This window comes from Numida meleagris, chromosome 2 (assembly GCF_002078875.1).
Source record: "Numida meleagris isolate 19003 breed g44 Domestic line chromosome 2, NumMel1.0, whole genome shotgun sequence".
In the NCBI taxonomy this organism is placed as follows: Eukaryota; Metazoa; Chordata; class Aves; order Galliformes; family Numididae; genus Numida; species Numida meleagris.
The window spans coordinates 12440379-12463185 of NC_034410.1; the positions used below are offsets into that span (position 1 = coordinate 12440379).

The 22807-nt window shown below is 39.9% G+C and overlaps 1 protein-coding gene across 7 annotated transcripts in view; it reads right to left on the reverse strand.

Annotated features, from left to right (window-relative positions):
- Positions 1 to 22552, reverse strand: part of CREM (cAMP responsive element modulator) — a 35442-nt gene extending 12890 nt beyond the window's left edge. For 2 of the 7 annotated variants that reach the window (XR_002434931.1, XM_021385933.1), the window contains exons 1-6: positions 22345 to 22552; positions 16272 to 16395; positions 10460 to 10606; positions 6914 to 7005; positions 6636 to 6772; positions 1281 to 1469 (exon numbers count right to left, since the gene is read on the reverse strand). Coding sequence is in view for 6 of the 7 variants with exons in the window: in XM_021385933.1 (XP_021241608.1) it covers positions 1281 to 1469; positions 6636 to 6772; positions 6914 to 7005; positions 10460 to 10606; positions 16272 to 16391 (685 nt within the window). In the remaining variant the exon portion in view is untranslated. Of the gene's footprint in view, positions 1 to 1280; positions 1470 to 6635; positions 6773 to 6913; positions 7006 to 10459; positions 10607 to 16271; positions 16396 to 16971; positions 17075 to 22344 lie in introns of those variants that run through there. The other 5 variants (XM_021385931.1, XM_021385932.1, XM_021385938.1 and 2 more) reach the window with 5 other exon arrangements.

A 22807-nucleotide genomic window follows, 5' to 3' on the forward strand; every position in this document is an offset into this window, starting at 1 on the left:
CTTTTGAAAAGTGTTAGAAAGACATTGTATTTCAATGCAATAACGAAATATTTGCAAATAATTAATCAGAGGTAACAGAATTCAGGTTTGGTACCACTATTTAATATTGTCTCAAGAAATTCAAGAATTTACAAGCTATTAGCTTTATTTACACCCTGAGCTTCCTTTATAGCAAAGAAAGAAAAGCAGCCACTCTTAAAGACACAACTTACTCTAAACACCCATATTAGGGTGAAAAAGTCCTTAACCTGGACTTTACCATTTTTCTCAGACTAAAACAAGGTAGGTTTATATTAGATCCGAGGAAGAAAATCTTTACTCAGAGGGCGGTGAGGCACTGGAAGAGGTCACCAGAGAAGCTGTGGATGCCCCATCCCTGGAGGTCTTCAAGGCCTGGGCTTTGGGTTAACCTGGTCTAGTGGGAGGTATTCCTGCCCACTGCAAGCAAGTTGGAATAGAAAATTCTGTATCCATCTGTATGTAGTCAATGACCCTTATCCACTCCATGAATACATATTTAAAGACCTCCATAGCAGCCATTATTTTAGTGTCTCTATACAGAAGACCTTGTATCTGTTTCCAAAAAATGTCCTCAAAATAACTCAAAATCACAACTTCACTTTCCCCGGTACTGGTAAGAATTCAAGATACCCTTGGTTTTTCATCTCCTTCAGCTCTTCTGAAAGGATGGAAACAGTGAATGGAAAGAAAATCTTGGATAAACTACAGAAAGGTTTAAGAATTCACTGTATTGACATGTGTATATTTTACAGAACCTAAAAAGAATTCTTCAGTGAGAAAATTAGCTTCAAGAAAGGATCTCCTTTTTAATAACAGAAAGTTATAAGTTGCAAGGAAATTCTGCCCTAAAAATAGCCTTACAATCTTCCAAGTAACTTCAGAACCTGCGTTGTATGAAGACTGAAACTGCTGAAAGAACAAAATAGTTTTATGTATTAAATGAGATGCAGCCTCATCATCTCAGTTCAAACTGCAATAGCATCTTTACTTCAATTAAACATGTCTCTTGAAGTCTGGACAAAGAAATTAAAAACAGAGCATAATTTTATCCTGTTATTCCCTCCTCACAGTTTTTTTGATCAAAAGAAATGGCTGCTTTCCCAAATAGAGAAACTCAGTCTCCTTGTAAGACTGTCTTCCATCTTGGTATACATAAACATTTTATTTCATAGTGCAATACTGTGAACACAAAATGAAAACCCTATTAAGAAGAAATGTTTTATATGAAAAAAAAAATGCAGTGGACTAACAAACTATACCTTGAACAACAAGTTGGCTTCCAGGAACAAAAAACTGTTGTGTACCATCAGATGACTGCGCTGTGTATTGCACAATGGTAGCACCCGGCTGAGGAGCTCCTGAATTTGTCATTGTTAACGTCTGCAGTCCCTGGGCACCATCAGAAGGTGGACTAGAAATCTGGATTGTACCACTTGGAGTTATAGCAACTAAACATAAAAAGAAAAAGGTAGGTTAGGCAATAGAAAGATATACAACACGCTAAATTGTGTTTTCCTTTTGAAAATAAACACTGGTAAGACTCCAGGTTCTCTCCTTGTTTAAGGAGCAATTGTATTTTAGAAAAATAATAATTAAAAAAAATTACATAACCTTAATGCTGCTATCACAAATATGTCTGTTATGTAGTACATGCTATGCGTCTAACAGAAAAAACAACAACAAAAAACCAACAGAAGCCCACATATTTCCTCTGTATTTTCAGCAATATTAATGGTCCAATAATAGTTTTAATACAAGGAAAAAAGAAAAAAGATTAGTAACTTCTAGCCATAAAGAACTGCAGTTTTAAACACTAATATAAAAAGGTTATTTAAAAAAATATTCATCAAATCACAACATAAAACCAAGGCCACCTAGACAGAAGAACAGCAATTCATCTCGCACTTACTCTCCCTCCTTTCTCTACTTTAAGCAAAAGTTTAGGCCAACAACATTTTTCCAAGCTTTATAAAGCTTCCAATTCTCATGTAAAAAGAGAAACAGAATGAAGTTCTGTTCCCATGCGGTCAACAATAAGAAAAATACACTTTTTCCCCATAAAAAATAATGGTGTGTAATTGGCAGGTTGCTCAACACAATTAAATATTCAGAAAAACATGAAATTTCATGCAGTTTGTTAATTGTAGATTCCTCTTGAAATAAGCATTGTCCTTGGAAGAGCAGAAAAAAGTTCCCGGAACATTTAAAAGAGAACCCAATTCCCAGGAAGCTATGAACTTATTTCTCCCCAGAAAGCTGCTTAAACTTGTGTGTGAGATGGCAGAAACATTATACATGACTACCGATTTAGGACTGATAACTCCTTTGATTTCATAGTCAAGTTCTCAATACTTGATGGTGACATTCCTGAATGTTCAGCTCTAGGCATCTGATGTGCGATTTGTTAGATAGCCACACAAATTTTAGAGGTGGACGGTCGATGCCAGAAGATTTGTCTTGACAACTGTAGATTACTAAACTGCTGTCAGTAAACTGTACAATAGTGGCAATCTACTAAAACCTCAGATTTCTTTAAAAGCACATGGCCATATCCCAGCAGCTAAACTATTTTCTTTTGGGGAAGAATGAGGAATTCCTCTCAGGCTGAAAGAAGCCCTAAGGCTTATCCACAACAAGTTCAGCATGGCCTCCTGGCCTACCCTTGGAGAGGGGAATACATCTCATTGAACTGGATGCATACAACATGCAGGCTCCATAAGTCATAACAGAAAATGAAATAAATGAGCAAGATGATGCCTTTGTTTGCCCTTCAAAGCAGAGTGCTCCATTTGGGGGTAGGTTAGAGGAAAGAGAAATAAGAAAAATGAACTACTGGCTCTCTGTTATTCATGATGTACAGGGCAATAGCAGGCTCCCAGTGGCATGCACTCTTCCCAGCAGAATGCCACCTCCACCTCCCAGGGACATTTACTTAAACGCTGAACTCACACAAGAGTTAGCACCAAAAGCAACATGCCTTTACCATCACAGCAGCATATCACATCAATTAAATTAATAAATAAATAAAAACCAGTTCAACTGTTGATTCAGTTCACAATCCAGTACTTTTCAAACAACAGTGAATGTAACTCCAATAACGATTTCCCCTACAGGACTGATTCCTATCATATCATGATCATGACGCTCCTCTCCACCCTATTAACTATTCTAACCTCAACCACTATGTAGTTATTTCTTGTGTTGGACCTTTACTCAAAATTGTGGCTTCACAGAAGACTATAAAATTTCCTCAGACATTCCCTGGTCTTGTACATGATGCAGGTGGAGGTAAACGGCACCTTCTCCTCTAGCTAGAACTGGAGATGAAAATAACACAATTCTCTGAGTATGACTAACATCTCTAATCCAGAAAGAGGTTAGATCTTTCCTTCCCTTCAAAGACAGGGAAAAGAAACTAAAAGCTGCTCTTTCCCAATACACTTCCTAATTCTTCAATTGTTAAAAACCCATCCTAAGACAGCAAAGAATCCCAACAGATGGCAAAAGAACTCGTTACTTGCATTTTCCTTGCATCGCTCCTGAAAAAACATCACAAATTGCACAAGGAGGCAGAAAGGAAGGGGAAGGGCAGCTCATTCTCTCACACACACACACACACACACACACACACACACACACACATATACCCCCACACACCAACCATGCATATAACTCTTGCATGTTTAGGCCACCACCACAGGTGAAGGAAACCAATTTTTTCCAGTATTCAATAACCAGCATGACAGAACTATGGCGAGTAGAGTCATTTCATAGCCAAAACAGCCTACATGGCTTGTAAACAAGATACCACCTTATGGAAAGGCATATACTTTCCTTACAGAAAGATCGATATCCCTGCCAATGGATGTAACGGGGAAATATATTTTATCTAGCTGGTCATGCCTGTCAGCCTGTCTGCTTCCACAAGCCAAAGCCAAGAAGTTCTAAGGAAAATGGTATTTGGAAACCATGGCAACATAGCATTTTGGCTGGTGTAAGGTAAGGAAAGAACAGCCATCCCTGCTGATAGAAGAGACAATATATTTGGTTTTCAGATACATTTACTTATCCAGTTCTTCCAAAAAAAATCATTCCATATCTCTGGACACCAACATACAGTCACAGCCATCTTTTCAGCTATTCTGCCTCTTCTATGCAGGAATATGGAGAATGATAGAGAAAAATAAGGAACAAGTAAGTTCAGTTACATATGCGTTTTTTTAAACCAGGCCACAGTATGGACTGCTACGGTGACACCATGAGACCAGTTCTTCATTGCCACACACACCACAAACAGCTTTATAAACTTCTGGCTGCATACACAGGAGAACCCAGGCAACCAGCAGTGGCCAAGGAGAGAGTACTCAGTCACAATAATGGTAAGCAGAGAGAAAAATTGACGGGAAACAAAGGTAAAATAGATACACGTAGCAAGCTCCTGCCTCACACCCGGGCTGAAATCAACACAGGGGACATCGCATTCCCACACAGGGTCACTGGGTTTAGCTGACAGCAATTGCTTGGAATCATAGGTAGCCAACAGCACAGCTGCTCAGAAATGCTGCAGATCTGTGCCTTTCAGCTGTAAGAACGAGAAGTAAACAGCCACACTTTCCAAATTAGGACTCCATCTACTACAAGGAGATGACCAACCTTGCTACCACTTGAATCCAACTTCAAATCTAAACTTTTCTGACAAGCAATAAGTTGGAGGGCAATGCACAGCATCCAAGAAGAGGTTGATGTAATTTTTTATATCAAATATCACATTAATGAATTGGATATGAAAGCCATTTCTGGGAAGACAAGGCCCTCAAAATGAATTCTCTAAAAATGATTTTTTTAAGCCAGAATCAGCAGGGCCTATGAAGACTGACATCCTGAAGCCGTGTCTCTTTACATCTGAGAACTCATTAAAGAAATGCTTGCAGAGAAAGTTCTCTTAAAAATACTGCAAATATTTTGCACCACAAATAAAGTGTACCAAATGAAAAAACGGAATCCTTCTATCTTTGGTCCATGCTAAAGCCAGGCTTAAATTAAGATAAATGAGATTTAATTATTTTTTTATGGATTCTGCTGTTTCAAGCCCACTGTTGGTGATGCTCTCTGCTTTTTGATTCTTCAAAAGTAAATGTCTGTTTGAACAAGAAAGAAAAAGCTGAGAATTTCATTATTCTTTTATACACTTCTCCATCGCTTGGATTTATAGGTACATTCAAACTAAAACATCCTTTAATTTAATAAGCAAGAATGGTTTCCTGCAAGACATTGCTAGTTAAACCACAAGTCTGGTTTCCCAGAGGAATATGTGATTAAGAAATCCAAAGCCCTAATTTCTTACAAACCCAAAAGATGTGAAGGCTCACTAGAGCATATTGCAAACCCTATAGAGCTTTCTTTTCAAGCCTGGAAACAGTGCATATTCTTCTGAAGCCAAACCAAAACCAACCAAACAAAACACCACCGCCACCCAAAAAAAAAATAAAAAAATTAAGTTGATCAAGGATAGCTGCAAATTCCGGACTGGATAACTGTTGTTTAGCATGGCAAGAAGTTCATGGGAAAGTGCACATCAGATGCTAACAAAGTCCAAGAAACATTACTTTCTGTGCAGAAAGGCAGATATTATACGCAAAGCCCGCTTTCTCAGATTTCATAATGACTTCAGTTGTACAAATCAAAAATAACTGAAGAAAGGTGACTAGCATGTGGCACAGAGGGAGCCATTCTATCTTTTTTATATTCTATTGTTAATGTTTTAGTAGACGTCCTCTGTTCTCAAAATAATTTTTCAGAAAACAACATTCATTTTCCAATTTTCCTGTCATTATACCAAAGGAAAAATATCTGCATTTCAGCATGCCTACACAAAGACGTGTATTAAAAAACCCAACAACCTGTAGGAGTGAAGCATTATCAAACACATAATTAAAAAAAAAAAAAAAAGTGTCATTAGAAAGGTATCCCTTAGATGATAAATGATTAAGCACAAGAAGCTATGGGGAGTGAGCTATGCCATGTTTTCAACATAAAGAAATGAAAAAAAAAAATCTATAGAATTGAACTGTGAAACTAACTTGAAACTTCTTTTTGGTTGAAATACCGAACGCTGAAGACAACAGCTTAGGTTAATGCTGCATTTAAGACAGAGTTAAAACTTGACAACTGGAGAGTAAGAAAAAATTTCATACTCCAATCCCACACTTTAAAAATCTACCTCACTAATTATCACTTCATGAATAACACCAATACATAGCAAATCACAGTAGTAAGAAACTGCAGGGATTTATAACACTGCACATTCACATACAATACATACCAGTGCCAACATCTGGCACACCACCCAGGCCTCACCTCCACATTTTTAATGTGGAGGAATTCCAGAAGGACTATGTCAAGCAATCAAGAAACACTACAAGAAACAGACTAAACATTTTTTGTGCCCACATAAGGAGAAATGAAATATAAAAAATGGGATTAATTAGAAGCATAGATTAATTAGAAGTTCCCATTCTTCTCAGCAAAACATCTCTTTTTCATTATAGAACTTCAAGAAAAAGAACTGTTCCTATTTTGTTCTGCAACAAAACACAGTATCTTTGCAAACATACTGAATTGCCCTGTGCTAGAATGATACAGGCTGCTTGGCATGGACAGTGGAGAAATTCCAGCTCCTTCTTCCTCTGACTTTTCTTCTTCAATCCTTGGGATTGCAGGAGTATCTGAAGAGAGTTCATTCAAAATTTTTCTGAAAGATAAAAAGAGATACTTTAAATATTTGAAATCCCGTATCCATGAGAAACTAAGTCACTGGTTTATATCAGACAGTTTTGCTGTTACACACAAGCTGTCTTTAAAAACCAGCAAAAACAAAATCAAAAGTCCTTACCTGTACGAAGGCCTTCTTGAAAGTATTTCCCTACGTTTCTGAGTATCAGTTATCTCTTCTGATTCTGCAGAGTCATCTGCAATCGATGCTACCTGTAATAGCAAAGTTTCTGAAATTCATAACTTCATTAAAAAAATAAAAGAGTAAAAATATATTTAAAAAAATCCTTCTGTGCTTGCATACAGAAAGTTGATATACTTTTTAAAATTATAAATCACATGATCTTGGACTTGTCATTCTACATCACCAGTTGTGACATTAGCAACACATAAGCACTTAGGTGACATCTTCCATTTGGAAAAAAATAAGTAACAATCCACATTAGACTTTTTTTGAATGACATCAACCGAAAGTATTAAATATAGAAGACCTCTTTAAATGTAATAATATTACAGAGTTAGCTTGAAATTAAACATTTTAAATACAGAATACTGCATTAATGCACCTTAAATAATAGTATACAATACAAAAGCCTCTTCACAACCACACCAAATCTATTTGGAAAAGTAGTTTATTTAAATACACATGTATTAAATTACACTTATCAACACATTCATAAAAACAAATACACTGTTTAGCAATACTGTGCAAATTGTACAAACTTCTGACAAGTTCACACTGTCTCATTTTCTCAGAACTTCATTAGCATTATTTTCACAGTTTCTCTTCTCATAAATTTACGCAAGAAGGGATTAAGGCCTGGAGGTGAATCACACTCTTTTCCAGCAAATACAGTATTACACAAAACAGAAAGTGATTAATGACCAAGAAAAGCATGCTTGTTTATTGATACTTACAACTAGTTGGAACTTATTGGTGTATACGAACCGAAACTGAAGCAGTATGATAACATTTGTGTGAAAATGATCTTTTACATCAAGACAGATAGATGGCAGTTTCAGATGTGGTGCCGTTTTCAGCTAGCACTGAACAAGCACGTCACTGAACAAGAGTTAAGCAACTAAAAGGCTCAAGGGTTTGACCTGGGTGCAGTGGAGACTTCCCTGCAGCTTGTGAGAGACAAAAAACAACCCACAACAATATAACCAAACTCAAGAAGTAACAGAGATGTCAGGCCTGAGCGGTTTGCACCTGAAAACAAAACGTACACAACCCAAGAGAAGAGCCCTACAGTGGTCTGCTGGGGGATTGACCTTCAAGGCTCTGTCATAAACCCTGACAACTAAGGCACCATTCCACAGTCAAGAGCTTGGGCAGCATAATTAAAAAAAGAACCTTCAATGCACAGAGGAAGGAAAAAGAGAACTTGTCCGAGGACAAACAGCAGGAAAACAAAATGTTAGTGGCTTTAAATCTTATCTTTCCACTAATAGCCACCCCTTGATTGTGAAGACAGACCAAGAAGTCAGAAACAGTAGTACTTTGGTAAGAGGGTACGGAAGTCACAAGAAAAAGGAATCATTTTTATGTGGAAGAGGAGATTTTCTGCAATAAAATTCAAAAGTTCTAGTTTTTATGAGGAAATGAGAGAAATTATAACATATGTTTGTTCTAATAGCAAGCAATCATGTTCATAAAGCTTCCACATTGAAACCATTGCCACTTTTCCCACCCATCAGACTTCTCCAACTTTAACATTCTGCTCTGCGTTTGAACAAAAATAACTTTGAGCTCATGCCCAGCTGCCAAAACCTGATACACTGCAAGGGAGAAGCAAGAAGAAAAGTCAAATCTGAATTGTAAACCGTCCGACAATTAAAACAACAGCAGCAGAATAAAGAACACAATATAGGTAAGTATTTTTTCATCCAAAAAGCAATGGCGTTGACAAGACAAAATTGTGAGTGCCTTCCAGCTTAAAGCTGCAGGTGCCTGAGAGAGAAGTCATACAGGCTTTAACATCCGCCTTCAGTTTCTGTTTGGTTGGTTTTTGATTAGATTGTTACCATTTTCCAAGTCTCCCACTATCTGGCAGAGACAGGACATAAATTAAATCCAGACAATCTGGAGAAAGTGCCAGGTGGCAGGATAAAGTACTTAAGAAGATCATAGGAGGGCCTAGCAACCTCTGTAACAGAGTCCTTCAAGAGGCTCTTTCCCTTCCACCCCCCCCCCCCCTTCTGGTAGGGTCACATTACTCTCCATTAACATGCTCAAATGAAAACAAAGCAAAAATCTGGAACTAATCAATATCAATCAGGACACAGTTTTCCCATCTCTACTCCTATGGGAAAGGCAAGGTCAAGTTGACTCAATGGAACAAACAGTTGATTTCCACTCCCCTAAGAAGACACAACAGCAGCTGGCAAGAGATGCTGGAGAAATTCCTCCTTCCAAGCTCTGAAAAAAGTACTCTATTTTTGCATGCATGTCCCAAGTATATTGACTCAAAGAAAAGCAATGACAGAAATTGGGAATGACTACAATGCACTTATTTGCCGAAGTTCACTCTGGCAAATTACCGTTAGAAAGAAATCCAGAGAAAAAAATTACTTTTGAAAACTTCAATTTGACTTCAAGCTTGACCAAACACAAGTCCTTTGCTATCTACGGAGCCTTGTCAGTAGTGAACTAGAATGTCAAAACCTTACTACAGCCCAACAACTACGGCTACGATTAAAAAGCTGAATACCTGACAAAGGTTTAATTCTTGTTCTCTAGTCTCTAAGGTAAATATACTTACATATGATTTTTATCTACTAAACTTGAAAGCTACTCTAAAATTTCAAACATTAGAGGTTGCTTCTCAAGAAGACTGACAACGCATACACCTTTTCCTTAATATGTTGCGATGACTTCTGGTAGAACAGTCCATGTGTAATTTAACTAGCCTCTCTTTGCAGACATTATCAATTTTACTTGCAAGAAGCAACTCAGCTTTCATTTCATTATCAGTTTTTAAGAAAACTGGATCAAAGACATTCCTACCTACAAGAAAACCAGGAATTGGAGGCCTGCCTAAACATTTTTAAACTAGTCTCTCCAGTCTTTTTCATTATTTAAAAGCTTTGAGAATACTTTAATTAACTATTTTGCAGCAGTCTGTTTTCAGCAGGTTTAAACATAACTTTCTGCCAAATAACTGTTTATTTTGAGGTTGCCCTTATTTTTGCTCTTTACATCTACACATCCAAAAAAGCAATACCATAAGATCCAACAGAGCCTGATAAAGCAACTAGCAATCATTTGAAACTATGTTTACTTCCGTTACATCCAGATGCTCTCAAAAATACAGTGTAAAAGACACTTGCTCATTTTTATTAGAAACATGATGTTCATAGAATCAAACAAAACTGAAAAACTGCAAAATGCACTGAAGCAGGTTGTACTATTACACCACTTTGCTGTTGCGCAAGTTCAGGTTCAGACACACCATTTCTTAAAAGATAAACAGGAAGCATTAAGGAATCGCTACACAATGCCTGGAGTGCTGCTACCAGTTGGCAGTTTGCCATCACGCTGCTCCCCACCCCCCTCTCCTACACTGTGTGAGTAAACCTCCCAGCACTGGTAGGAACAAAGAGACACAGGCACGATTAGTGAGGGACCAAATATTCACGAAAACACAGGAAGAAAAGAGCTGACCTGAACAGCTTGCATTTGTGGTGACTGAATGACTGATGACTGTGTGGCTTGAATGACACCCTGGGCATGAACAGTTTGACCAGAAGGCAACTGCTCTAGAGATAATGCTGGAGATCCTCTTCCAGCACTTGATGCAGTTACAGAAACCTGCAAAAGTTACAGCCATCATGTGTAAGTGACATGCCTGAAGATTTCATCAAAGGCTTTTAGAAGCAATACTAAAACCATTTGGTTCCGATGTCGGATCTAAAACAGCTCAAGTGCGTGTACTTATACACATGGAAATACACTAGTTTTAGCAGTAAGAAATTGGTGTCTTTCCAAATGGTGTGGGAAACTTAAACTGACCCCTACTGAACTGCAAATCTTTTTAATTACTTTTTTCTTTTCCTCCAGAGACTTCATGTTTTCAGTAAAAAACAACCCTAAGCTATCACAGACTAAATCTGCCATCGCTAGCATGAAAGTTAGGAAGAAACTCAAGTAATGTAACCAAAAATAGCGGTATTTATTGAAGTTGTATGTTGCAGTGACAACATACAGAGCAGAATGTTCTTAGTCTTACATCCAGAACTGTTTTGTTTTTGCTTTGTTAAGCTAGAAGTCTAGTTTCAACTTTTAGTCTTGAGATAGTTATCTCAAGAGATGTGATAATTTTTTCAGATAGAAAGAAAAGAAAGTATTAAAGCAATACATGGAATTTCAAGTTGTTTTAGTTTAATAAATCCTCTTTATATCTTCCACAGTATCAAGAAAAGCAGAGTTAGAGCACTTCAAAATACCAACAAAAACAAAGAACAGATGAATCTTAAACTTAGCACAGCTGAAGAAAATGGTGGCCTCGTTCTGCTTAGGAATACATCTGAGCCCTCTTCCTGATAACATTTTAGCATTGCCCAGACACACAGCACTTCCCAGCCCTCAGCTCTCCACCATCAGTACTGAGCTGAATGTGTTAAGTAGTAATGAAATAGAGCAGACTAAGAAATAGCTCAAGTTTATGCTACTACCGTTAAATCTATTAACAGAGATACAGTAATCAAAATGGAAAACATTATGATTAATCTCAAGTTCTTTGTGGTGAAACATCCTGAAACTCAAAGTGAAAAGGAAGAAAGTTACAACTTCCTAAAATAATACAATAGTCTTTTTCACAGTGAACTACATTAAAAACCCTAATTTCTACATGCACAAGAATAAACCCTGAGTCATATCTAAGATTCCGCTATTTTCCCCTTTCTTTCTCAGCTCCAAAATGTATCTAGTGTGAGTAGCAAAGGCAGAAATTGATGAGAGTGATAAGAAAAACATGATTAAGTCTGAATATGTAAAAGAAAATGTTTATAATCATAGAATCATGCTACTTAAAAGGTTTTGTATTTTTCTATATTCACTCTAAAGGTGATTTATTTTTTTGAATTCCGCATGTTAAAGAACATTTTACTCGTGACTTTAAGTTGCTTCTTGCCTAGTACACATTCCTTTCTTGAGACAAGAGAAAGTTTTTGTCTATTATTAAGACATACTACTATCGGGAAGACCAGATGTTGGCTCAAATGATCTTGACAAAACAATGTTTCTAGGAAACAGAGACAGGATCTTGTCAGCATTCACTATGTAACCATTCAATTGTTATAGTAAACTGAACAGATTTTCAGGAAACAAAACAATTGAGGGCATTTCTAACCCCTAAGTGGAAACAATCACTCCTTAACTGGCATTAAATGGCAACGTGTAAATAGGATATGCAAGCTTTCTTCCCACTCTGTAAAACAAATATTAACATCATCATCAGAAATACATATTTGAGATCCAGAATGTCTTAAATAGCTTGAAGATTTGAAGAGTATGATCTATTTTCTGTCTGGCACAGTTGGCATCATCCTAAATCCAAGCTTCAAGGAAAGAATGTCTAAATAGTTACAGGGCATGCTAACTTCTCAAAACATTCTGAAGGCAATTTCACTAAACCTTTCAACCTGCAGCTCTCAAAGACAGCAGTAATCTGATACAATTTGCTAGTGTATCAGAAAGAACATGCTGAGCACAACACACACAAAGCAGTACAACATGAACAGTTTATTAGTTTCTGTGTTTAGTGCACAATGGGTCAGGCACATTAATCAGGAAGTAAACCAGCACTGAAAATTAAGAAACACTGTATTCATTTAAAAGCTACTTATTCAGTCGAACCACACACGGGGCGGGGGGGGGGGAAGACTCAGCTAATACCCTTTACAGTATCACAGGAGAAATTGCTCTGTTCCTATTAATTCAGACAAGAGAGTAAATGGGGAGTGGAGAGCGCAGGAGGAAAGACAATGGTATCTTTAAACCTGGATCAAACAAAAAGTGATCTGTTTGTTCATTTATATCTGTTTTAAACATCTCTATTTGATTTGTTTGCTGTTTGCTGAGTTTTTGCAATTACCTGAAGGTTAGACAGTATGCACATTCGTGTTACTGTAGTTCCTATAAACCACATCTGAAATCTGTGATTGTTTTGTATTAGGTTTGTTTTTAAGAACAATGACTTAAAAATTCTAACTTCATATTTTTCATCTACTTTTGTAAGTGTTAAAAATGTTAAAATAATTTTGATTCACGTTTTATTTGCCATTATCTTTAAATGGAACACTCCTGTGTTGGCCAAAATACTTTTGCACTTTCAGGCTGAGTAAAACAGCACTGTCAAAGAAAAAAACAAATCAACACACCACACTGCTTTCTGACATCAGTGGCAAGCAATGCTACCTATGCCATCATCCTCCAAGGGATGTCTAGCACAGGGACTGAAATGCAGGGGGTGAGGGGAGATTAACACAGGAAGTACCTGGGCAAACAGTGTAAGGGTTATATCTCAGCAACAGCAAAGAGGCTTTAGATGCTGTAATATCCTCTGGGGGTCTAACTTCTGAGCCGTGCTACAGTCAAGTCTAATGGCTTCAACAAATACCAACTATGTATTCTGTTATACCAATACAGGTCCATATTCCAAATGTCTGGAAATAAGTGATCCCTCTTCCAAGAGAGCAAAAAAACATAGCAAGCAAAAAGCACCCCCAAAAAGCAAATATGAATTATCTTCACACTGAGGAATGCATTCTTTCAGAGAGGTTACTCATCAGTTCTCTGACTTCAAGATGCATGGTCACTGAACAGCGGTACTGCGTACATAAACACTTGTCATTCAAGGTCAGATAACTTTTCCTACTACAGAGTTTACATTCACAGTCTACATTTCATACGTTAAACACAGCTAGTATGAAGTAGAATGTGCACAGCTCCATGAGATTTCTGTTGCAGCTACAGAAGCTAAATGCCACAAGGACTCCAGAAGTGAAGTACTTCTGCAAAAAGAAAAGTCAGAGCAAACCCACTGTGAATTCACCTAACAGGAAAGCAAAGGGCTCATCACACAAGTACTGCCTACTCTCTATAAGGAAAAGCTGAAGACAGGAAAGTTTTGGCTAGTTGCAAAGCTAATGCCAAAAAGGAAACACCCAGCTGTAAAGAAGTCAAATGACTGCTCTCAGCCTTTTGGTGAGAGCATACCCTTGAAGAAGGGCACAATAGTGACAAAGCTACAGTTTTGTAACGCTCTAACATCTACTTTGAAGAATGCCCTGGACTTGCGGTTTTAAAACCATATTCACAACCACGTGGCAAGCTTCAACAGTGCTCAGTCTCCTGGGAAGAAGATTTAACCCACAGTTTGGTGCTGAGAGCCCACAAGGAGAGCGCCCTTGAAATGCTATACCTGAGCAGTCCCAGCTTGCAATGGATATGCTCTCCATGTATCAGAAAAGTCCCTCTAATCCCTCTGACAGCAGTTCTCACATTGTAAATCCTGACCTGAGTCTGGTTCGTGGCCAGCACTGGGAGGTCAACAGACAATATTTTAGATCAAGGCAGCAAGCACAGCTCTAATAATAGACAGAATATGACAAATGCAAGAAGTGATACAAAGAACCTACCAAGGATGTAGGATTAAAGAGGAAAAAAAAAAGAAAACAGAACTGAAAGTACTTTTTTAAATTTGAAAAAGTTCTAAATACATTCCTCTTCCCTTTTTATACTTAGTATATTTACGTAGCTGAGCACAGAACAACATAGAGAGCAATAAAGCTTCTAGAAATACTGCAAATGGAACAAACATTAATTTCTCTTTAAATAACAATGTAACTGTTGCAAGTTTGACTATCATCAATGTTATGAGGATATTTTCTTTCAAATCAACTAATTTTGTTTAAAAGCAGCCCTACGTAAATCAGTATCTGTGTATATGAGACAGAATCCATGAAGTCTATATCAAAAGAAGTCGAGAAAATTTCCAGCTCACAGCTCTGTTCTTTACCAAAGGCATGAAGCTTACTGTATCAAACAGCTTTCAAAGACAACCAGATTCCTGCACAACTGCAAGCTCAGCTCAGCTCTTCAGGCCTTCTAACCAAAATGAGGAACAAGCAGGTGTAAACTCTGGACTGCTTTCCTGAGGCTTCAAACTGAAACACCCCACACGTACTCCGTTTTGCTGCTAATTGACAGAGACTTTTCAGCAGTACTTCCAGATGTATCAGCTTTAACAGAAAGACGTAAAACTTGTGACCAGTATGGTTGAACCTGACCAGTTACCACTGTGCAGTACTCCAGTACCGAGATACTACCCAACACGAGCTAATTATTTACACGTAAAATCTATTGTTAAAATACAAAATTTGGCCCAAACTGTCAAAGAAAGACAAAACAAAGGGGGTGAAATCAGCAGAGCAAAAAAAAATACAATTTTTGACTTCATGATCCATTCAAGGAAAAAAAAAAAGACAGGATTCCCAATGATGCAGATATCAAAAACACAAATACCAATGGTAACAAAAATAAACAAGCATTCGAAAACATTTTGCAGCCTACTTGGTGCCTAAAGATCCACAAAAAGCCAGCTATATTCTCTCCTGAAAATAAACCTATAACGAAAGTCTAGTATCTAGCATACCACAGACATGGCACAAAACAGTTGAGCCCTTTGCTGGAACAGTATTACTAACTTCTAAATTCTGATGTGGAAGAAGTTCTCTAAGATGGTTTTGATAGTTTCCTTCTCAAATCAGTTCCTTTATTTCACAGAGTGGTTTTGGAGATTCTTCTAAGGAGTCTACTCAACATCCCAAAGCTATAAGGCTTAGTGCTGCCAAGAACATTCTCAAGTGCTGAATTAGTGCTTATTTTTAATGATTCAAAGTTATTGTGTCATCTTTATCTCTTAACTACCAGAGAAAAATCCAGGTACAATTACTATGTAGAACACGTAAATTTTAGAAATCCAGACACTGACATCAGATGCACAGAGATGAAACAGAACAAGCATAAATTAAAATTATACTTGCAAGACTAAATACATTCTATACGAAAATCCAGGAAAGAACCATGGCTATTTTTATTCATTTTCATTATACAACACATCATCAAAATATATGTTTCTGCTGTTTGATCTTGCAGCCACCTCAATTCCTTAGGACCCTAGATCCAGCTGCAAAACAAATGTAATCTTCTGAGAAAAGTGAAAAATATGCTTTACGATCATTCCGAGAAGCACGGACTCCTAAAAGTGTTACCTTTAAAAAGACCTGATGTCATACTAGCTCTTTGTTAAATACAGCAGGCATCATTTTCAGTATATGCTTGCTGTTTTTCCTATTTAATGACAAGACTTACAGAACTTCAAGTTGGAATTCTTGCAGTCAACAATAAAAAGCCATAATGGTTCTGAATGTCACTTTATTGACTCGTCCCAGCTTTCCATACTCCAACTTACCTGAGATACTGAGGAAACCTCACGTTTGTCTGGCTGACTCCGATTGTGAACAGTATCTCTATCTGGCACAGAATCCACCGCATTTTCATCCTGCTGCGATTCGACCATTTCCATGGTCATCGGACTAAAATTAAGAACATACATACATAAATATAGCTGTATGCACACATAAACATTGCGATATGAAGGGCATATCAGGCATCTGGGTAGAAAAGAGCAATACCAGACTATTTTATACTTGGAGCAAAAAACTAACAAAATACATCATCGCTCTCTAAATTATCGGACTAATGAAGTCCTTTCTTCCAATTTAACCATACTAAAATCTTCATTCATATAGCCATGTGCACTCAAACATGTCCTTCAGAATGCTGTAAGGATCCCACAGCAGCCAGCAACACCTGCAGTACGTGCCTTGTGCCTCACACGTCCCAGCAAATGAAGCTCAAGCTGACCGGTGGTTATGTGCTGGCACAGCCTTCTAAAGGGCTCCTGGGAGACTGAACCCAGTCTGGGACTTCTACTTGAACCACCTGTAAATTACTCATGGCTCAAGACCCTCGACCATTCTTCTTGTGCTTCTAAAAGGAGGGCAAGTTCCAAAGCTGAACAAATAACTCTCTGATCCTCACTTAAAACTACAAGTTTAAACTCAGTAGGAAAACTTCTAAGTATATCTGCTATATAGAAATGCAATTACCTCCCAGCTGGCTTTCTGTATTTCTTGGCGCACTTACTCAAAATGGAAGAGGTGTGTGTTTTAAAACAAGGTTCTCTTGGACTCCCTCTCTTTACTATCACTCTCTGTACTGAAACTGTAACATTGAACAGGTGATGTCACAAGCATTGCCATGGCAGCAGCGCAAGTTACAAACAGAATCAAGACTCAGGGTGCAGACATGCAGACCACATAGCATGCCCCATGGACATGCTCCCCACTGCATGTTGCGTTAGAGAAGGAATTAAGACAATGAAAGGAAGAAGTGATACAGTTATGGTTTTAGGAGGCAGAAAATCTAGCTTCCTGAGTTCAGATCAGATGGGTTCAGTCACTGGGCAACCCAGTGTAACTCAGCCTTCAACTGTTTCAACCAGCTGGCAGCTACTGGGGTTTCTTCCATAAACTGAGGCAAGGCATAGACCAAGAAAGGGCTCTGTTAAGTGCCCAAAACTGAGACTCCTGAATCGTCCCGTAAGTTAAAAGTTAATGACATAATGCCAAACTAAACAAACCCAACTCCTTCTGTGAATGAAAACATTGCTTTTACCCGCGTGGTAACCTGTGACCACACAGGTCAGAAAGGAATATAGGTAAATGAGAGAGAAGCACATTTCAAACCTGCATCCCTCTCATGATACTCTGCTGACCAGATTGAAGGGACTGCTTTGCCAACAGGAGCTTCAGTTTCAGCACTTACACTTGTCAGGATACTTCAGTACATACTCTAGGCCAGTATCAGTTCAGATAAAATTATTAATACAATATTTTGTCTTTCAACATTCCTGTCTTAGTTATCATTAATTAATTCTTTCTCTAGATACAATCTAATTAAAGGTCTACTAAAATTCATCAAACTAGGCAACTTGGGGACTAATATTTTCACCAAGTTTTCCACCATAATTTTCCATAACAAGATGTTTATCTTATTACATCATTCCATTTTTATGTATGCATTCAGTACAACAAAGAAAAAAGTGTTCCTCCTTAGTAGACTGGGAACTTTACTGAAACACACAGGCTCTATCTGGCTCATCTAAGAATGCCTCCATAAGCTTTAGAACAGCTCACACACCAGGGAAGATTAAATAACGCATGTGGGCTGGCACCACATTCATTGCAATCTCTTCCTATAGGCAGGAATACAGTCAGAATTAATTCTCTTTATATGGGCCACAAAGTATTTTGTTATCCAAAACCATCTGCCACAGATAACCTACTGCTGGGGGGAAAAAATAACTAACAAGAAACCACACACAAACACACAAAAACAGAACAGAAGTATTTTCATATCACTGAAAACACTTCATAGAATTTTACCTGCCAAGAGCCAGCCTTCATTTTGTGAAAACTAGGTTTTATTTTCACAGCATTAATTTAAGGTCCTGCAGTCAGTAGAGGATTATCAAAAATGTTTTATTTTACTACTTTAATTATCAGCATCTCCCTCCCAAAGCTTTTCCAGCTGCTGCAGTCCAGTAACTGTTGGCTAGTAGCATGAAAACGGCATCAGCACAGCCAGAAGGAAGTTATTCCTACTATTTCACAAAGTATAGCACAGAGAACGGAGGGCATTTGGCAGATTATATACATTAGATTACACTTGTCGTTGTTTACCTATGTCAGTGATATGGCAAACATAATTAAAACATGACATATATGAAAAATTCAAGAATCGAAATATATTCTCCACCTTCGAATGCGTATATTTATTTTGATTCCTAACAAAGGCAATTGCTTATTGTAAATCTTCTGCAAAGTGGAGCAAAATCTGAAAATTTGAATTCTGCTTTAACTTAAGGTTTGTTATTGTTGTTGTTTTAAAACCATTAAATTCATGACCATAGCAAAATACTAATTCTGGATAAGCTAAAATCCACTTCTTTTGAAAACCTGCTAATTTGAATACATTTGAAAACAGGGACTTGAGTAAAAATGCTGCCGAAATTCACCGTCCCAAGTATAATGGTCTATCTACAGCCTGTAGCACCAAAATAACAACAAAACACTTCAGTAATTTTAAAGGATTTAGCTTGGCATAAAACTTCTAAGAGAAGGATAACTGAAGGCGTATGGTAGGCTGTTAATACCATCATTCATACACATTATGAGATTAAGAACCTTCAGTAAACACAACCACAAGGAATTACTGGATCTACAGGCGAAGGTCACCTGCAGGCACTGCAGCTCCCAGGGCGAGAACTGGCACAGCCACACCACTCCCCGTGGGCCTGCATGCAGCACAAGACCATGCTAAGGAACTTCTGAATTTCACAGTCCGATCCAGTATCACTGTCCTTAGCACGTTCTCATAAGCTCACAGATTTCTGTAACTTGAGCTGCATAGGTTTTTTATTTCCTGTATTATCTTGTATATCATTTAACCATGAATACACTGAAGTGGGAGTGGATCATGATTACGTTTTACTAAACCAACAGTAATACAGACTGCTGTAAAAAAGTACTGATTTAATTCAGAAATTACGAACACAGTTTCATGCATCTGTCACACTCAATCCCTTTGTACTGAAAAAGAATAAATCTGTTAGAATTGTCCTGAAGTTTCAGAGTAAAAGAAAAAATCTTTCGTCAAGCACTTAAAATACTTTGTGTAGGTGTATCGGAATTGGTTTACATCATACTAACATTTAAATTAATTAGTAAAGTCCATCCTATGTGTAACACTGTGACTTTATCCCCCTTTTAAAGTAAAACTAAGCGAACAATTGGTTTTAAAGGATATGGTCCTAGGCCTTGTCTAAAACAGTATGTTTTCCTTCATTGTGTGATTAACTATATTACAGAATCACACAGAATGGCAGGGGTTGGAAGGGAGCTCACGAGATCATCAAGTCCAACCCCCCTGACAACGCAGGTACCCTACAATAGGTCACACAGGTAGGTGTCCAGACAGGTCTTGAAGATCTCCACAGAAGGAGACTCCACAACTTCTCTGGGCAACCTGTTCCAGTGCTCAGTCACCCTTACCATAAAGAAGTTCTTCCATATGTCAGTATGGATCTTCCCAAGTTCAAGTTTTAGGCTATTGCTCCCTTGTCTTATTGCTATGCACCACATACAAGCTTTAATCCTATGGTCAGTATTAATATATTGATTTCTTACACAGTCTACCTTGGTTGTTTACCATTACTGAGGAGTAAATTTAAATATTAGGCTGGATTTTTTTTTAAATTAATAAACAAGACATATTCCACCAACCCTCCCCCCGCCATACACAAACATCCTCCTAAAAAAAACAAAACAAAAAAAAACAGGAGAGTGGAGGGGAGGGTGGTGGCAGCAAAAGATGGCCTCCCATAATGTAAGCAAAGATGCTTGCCTTTGCCTACAAAGAAATCCCCAAGATCTGCCAGAAAGCTTAACTGTGAACTAGGTAGTAACACCTAGTGACATTTTCATATGGATTAGTACGTATTTACTATAGTCACTGAGATCAATGTGCAGCAACTAGGGGCAGGTAAACACTGATTAAGATGCAGACTTAACACACCAAAAGCTCCTTTGGCTGCTAACAGCAGCACCACCCGTGGGACAATACTGACACTTGAGCTAAAAGAAAAGACGGAGAACTGGAAGTCATTTACCTTCAAAGGTGTGACCATTTTAGCACTTTTTGTCCACAAATAAAAGGGCAAGGAGAACAACTTATCAATACATATTCTTGTGTAATAAAGATCACAAAAATATCATCTTACTCCACACCAACACTGCTGTTTGCTTGATCTCGGTGAATATTAATGAATATTTAATGTCTGTTGGTGAGATTCAAATGCGTGAGCCAACTAGTATAGAACTCTGCATGTATGACTTTCTAATTAAATACTCAGAGACATTTGAAAAATAACTTCTTTATTTCAACAGTACTTTCTACATCAGAGATTGTTTACAAAGGAAATGATATGAGCCTAAAAAATGCATTTTGACCTTGCTCCAAGTGGCTCTTTGAGGGCTTTTATTCACAGGGAAGTGACTGGAAAGTGAGGATGTGAATTTACATATACCCGTTTTGCATTTAGTGGTGACCTCACAGCAAGTGCAGGAACACTCAGAGTGTTCTGAAAGGACTCTGAGTCTTTTCAGCACTGTTTTTAAGTATTGAAGCCTGGAAGCCAGTTTGCTACTGTGCTTTGTGGGGACCGCAGCCGGCACTGAGCTCACAGCACTCAGCTGAGTGCAACAAGCAACAGTGCAGCAGACTAGACCCCAACCGCGTGAAGTTTCTGTTTAGCTTTTGATGTCATTAAAATACTTAGATTCTTCTGTCTTTTAATTACCAGTGAGCTTTTCTTTTTTCTTCCCCATCCTTTTCTTCCCAGGATCTTAACACAACTCTCAAATAATGCAGAGTCTCAACCTCCTCACTACAAGAAAGACATTAAGGCTCTGAAGCACTGCCCAAAGAAGAGCATCAAAGCTGTGAGGGGTCTGGAGCACAGGTTTTATGAGGGGCGGCTGAGGGAACTGGGATTGTTCAGTCTGAGAAGAGGAGGCTCAGGAGAGAACTTATCGCTCCCTGCAGCTCCCTGACAGGAAGTGAGGGTCAGCCTCTTCTCCCAGATAACAGCAACAGGACGAAAGGGAAAGGCCTCAATTTGCACCCGAGGAGGCTCACGTTGGATATTAAGAAAAATTTCCTCTCTGAAAGCGTGGCAAGGCACTGACACAGGCTGCCCAGGGAGGTGGCGGTGAGGACACCGCCCCTGGAGGTGCTCAAGAACCGTGCAGATGTGGTGCTACGGGACACGGCTAGTGGGTGAGGTGGAGATGGGCTGACAGCTGGACTAGATGATCCTAGTGGCCTTTTACAGTAACCTTAACCGTTCTGCGATTCTCCTATGGTTGTAAGCACAAGGACGCTTCCTGTCACCTCAGCAGTCAGACACAGCACCGCAGAAGCAGCGGTGCATTTACAAGCCAGCACCAGTGGAATCGCCCAACTGCTGCAGGACACGCAGCCCGGCTGCCCGTTCCCCGCCCAGAGCTACCGGCGAGCACGCAGCGGGACCCCTCGGCCGCCAGGGGTTTGGCCCCAGGTGTAAGAGCCCGGCGGGTAGCTGGGGCGCGCGGCAGCGCGGAGTGTCCCTGGGGCGGCCCGGCGGAGCTGCGCTGCTGGGCGGGAGAGGCAGGCGCGGCCTTCTCCGCGCGGAACGCGCTCCCGGCGGCTGGCGGGGACGCGCCGGCGCCGCCACCGCCCCCTCGTGCGCGCCCCCGCCGGCGCAGCGCCCCTCTTCCCCGGGCCCCCGCGCGCCGCCGCCGTCCTGCGCGCTGCCCCGCCGCCGGCCCGCAGGGGGTCGGGCTGCGCGCACACGTGTCCCCGCCCCCTCCCGCACTCACCCGCCGCCCTGTACGTGCTGCCCCCGTCACAGGGGGTGGGGGGGATTGGGCCGGGCGGAGTCGCGCGTCGCTCTCACGTCAGCGCTGATGCAGCCGCGCCGCCGCGGGGGCGCTGAGGAAATGGCGTCTGCGACGACTCACAGCCCCAGGGGCCGCGGAAGGAGGCGGAGCTCGCGCACAGGCGGCGGCGCCGAGTGGCCGGGGGGCTCTCAACGGCCGCCAACCGCCGCCGCGCGCCCGCCGGCAGCGCCCCTGATTGGCCGCGGGGCGGGACGAGCCCTCTGCTGCGGGCGGGGCCTCGCGCCGCGCTTGGGCCGCCGCCATTCCGCGGGGCTGGCGGTCGGGTCGGGGCCGCTGGGCGGACGCCGTGCCGAGCGCGATAGCGGGGTGTGGTGCCGGCTGCGCTCCGGAGATAAGGGCAGGTGGCCGCGGTGTGTTAGCACCCGCCGTAGTGGCCTGCGCT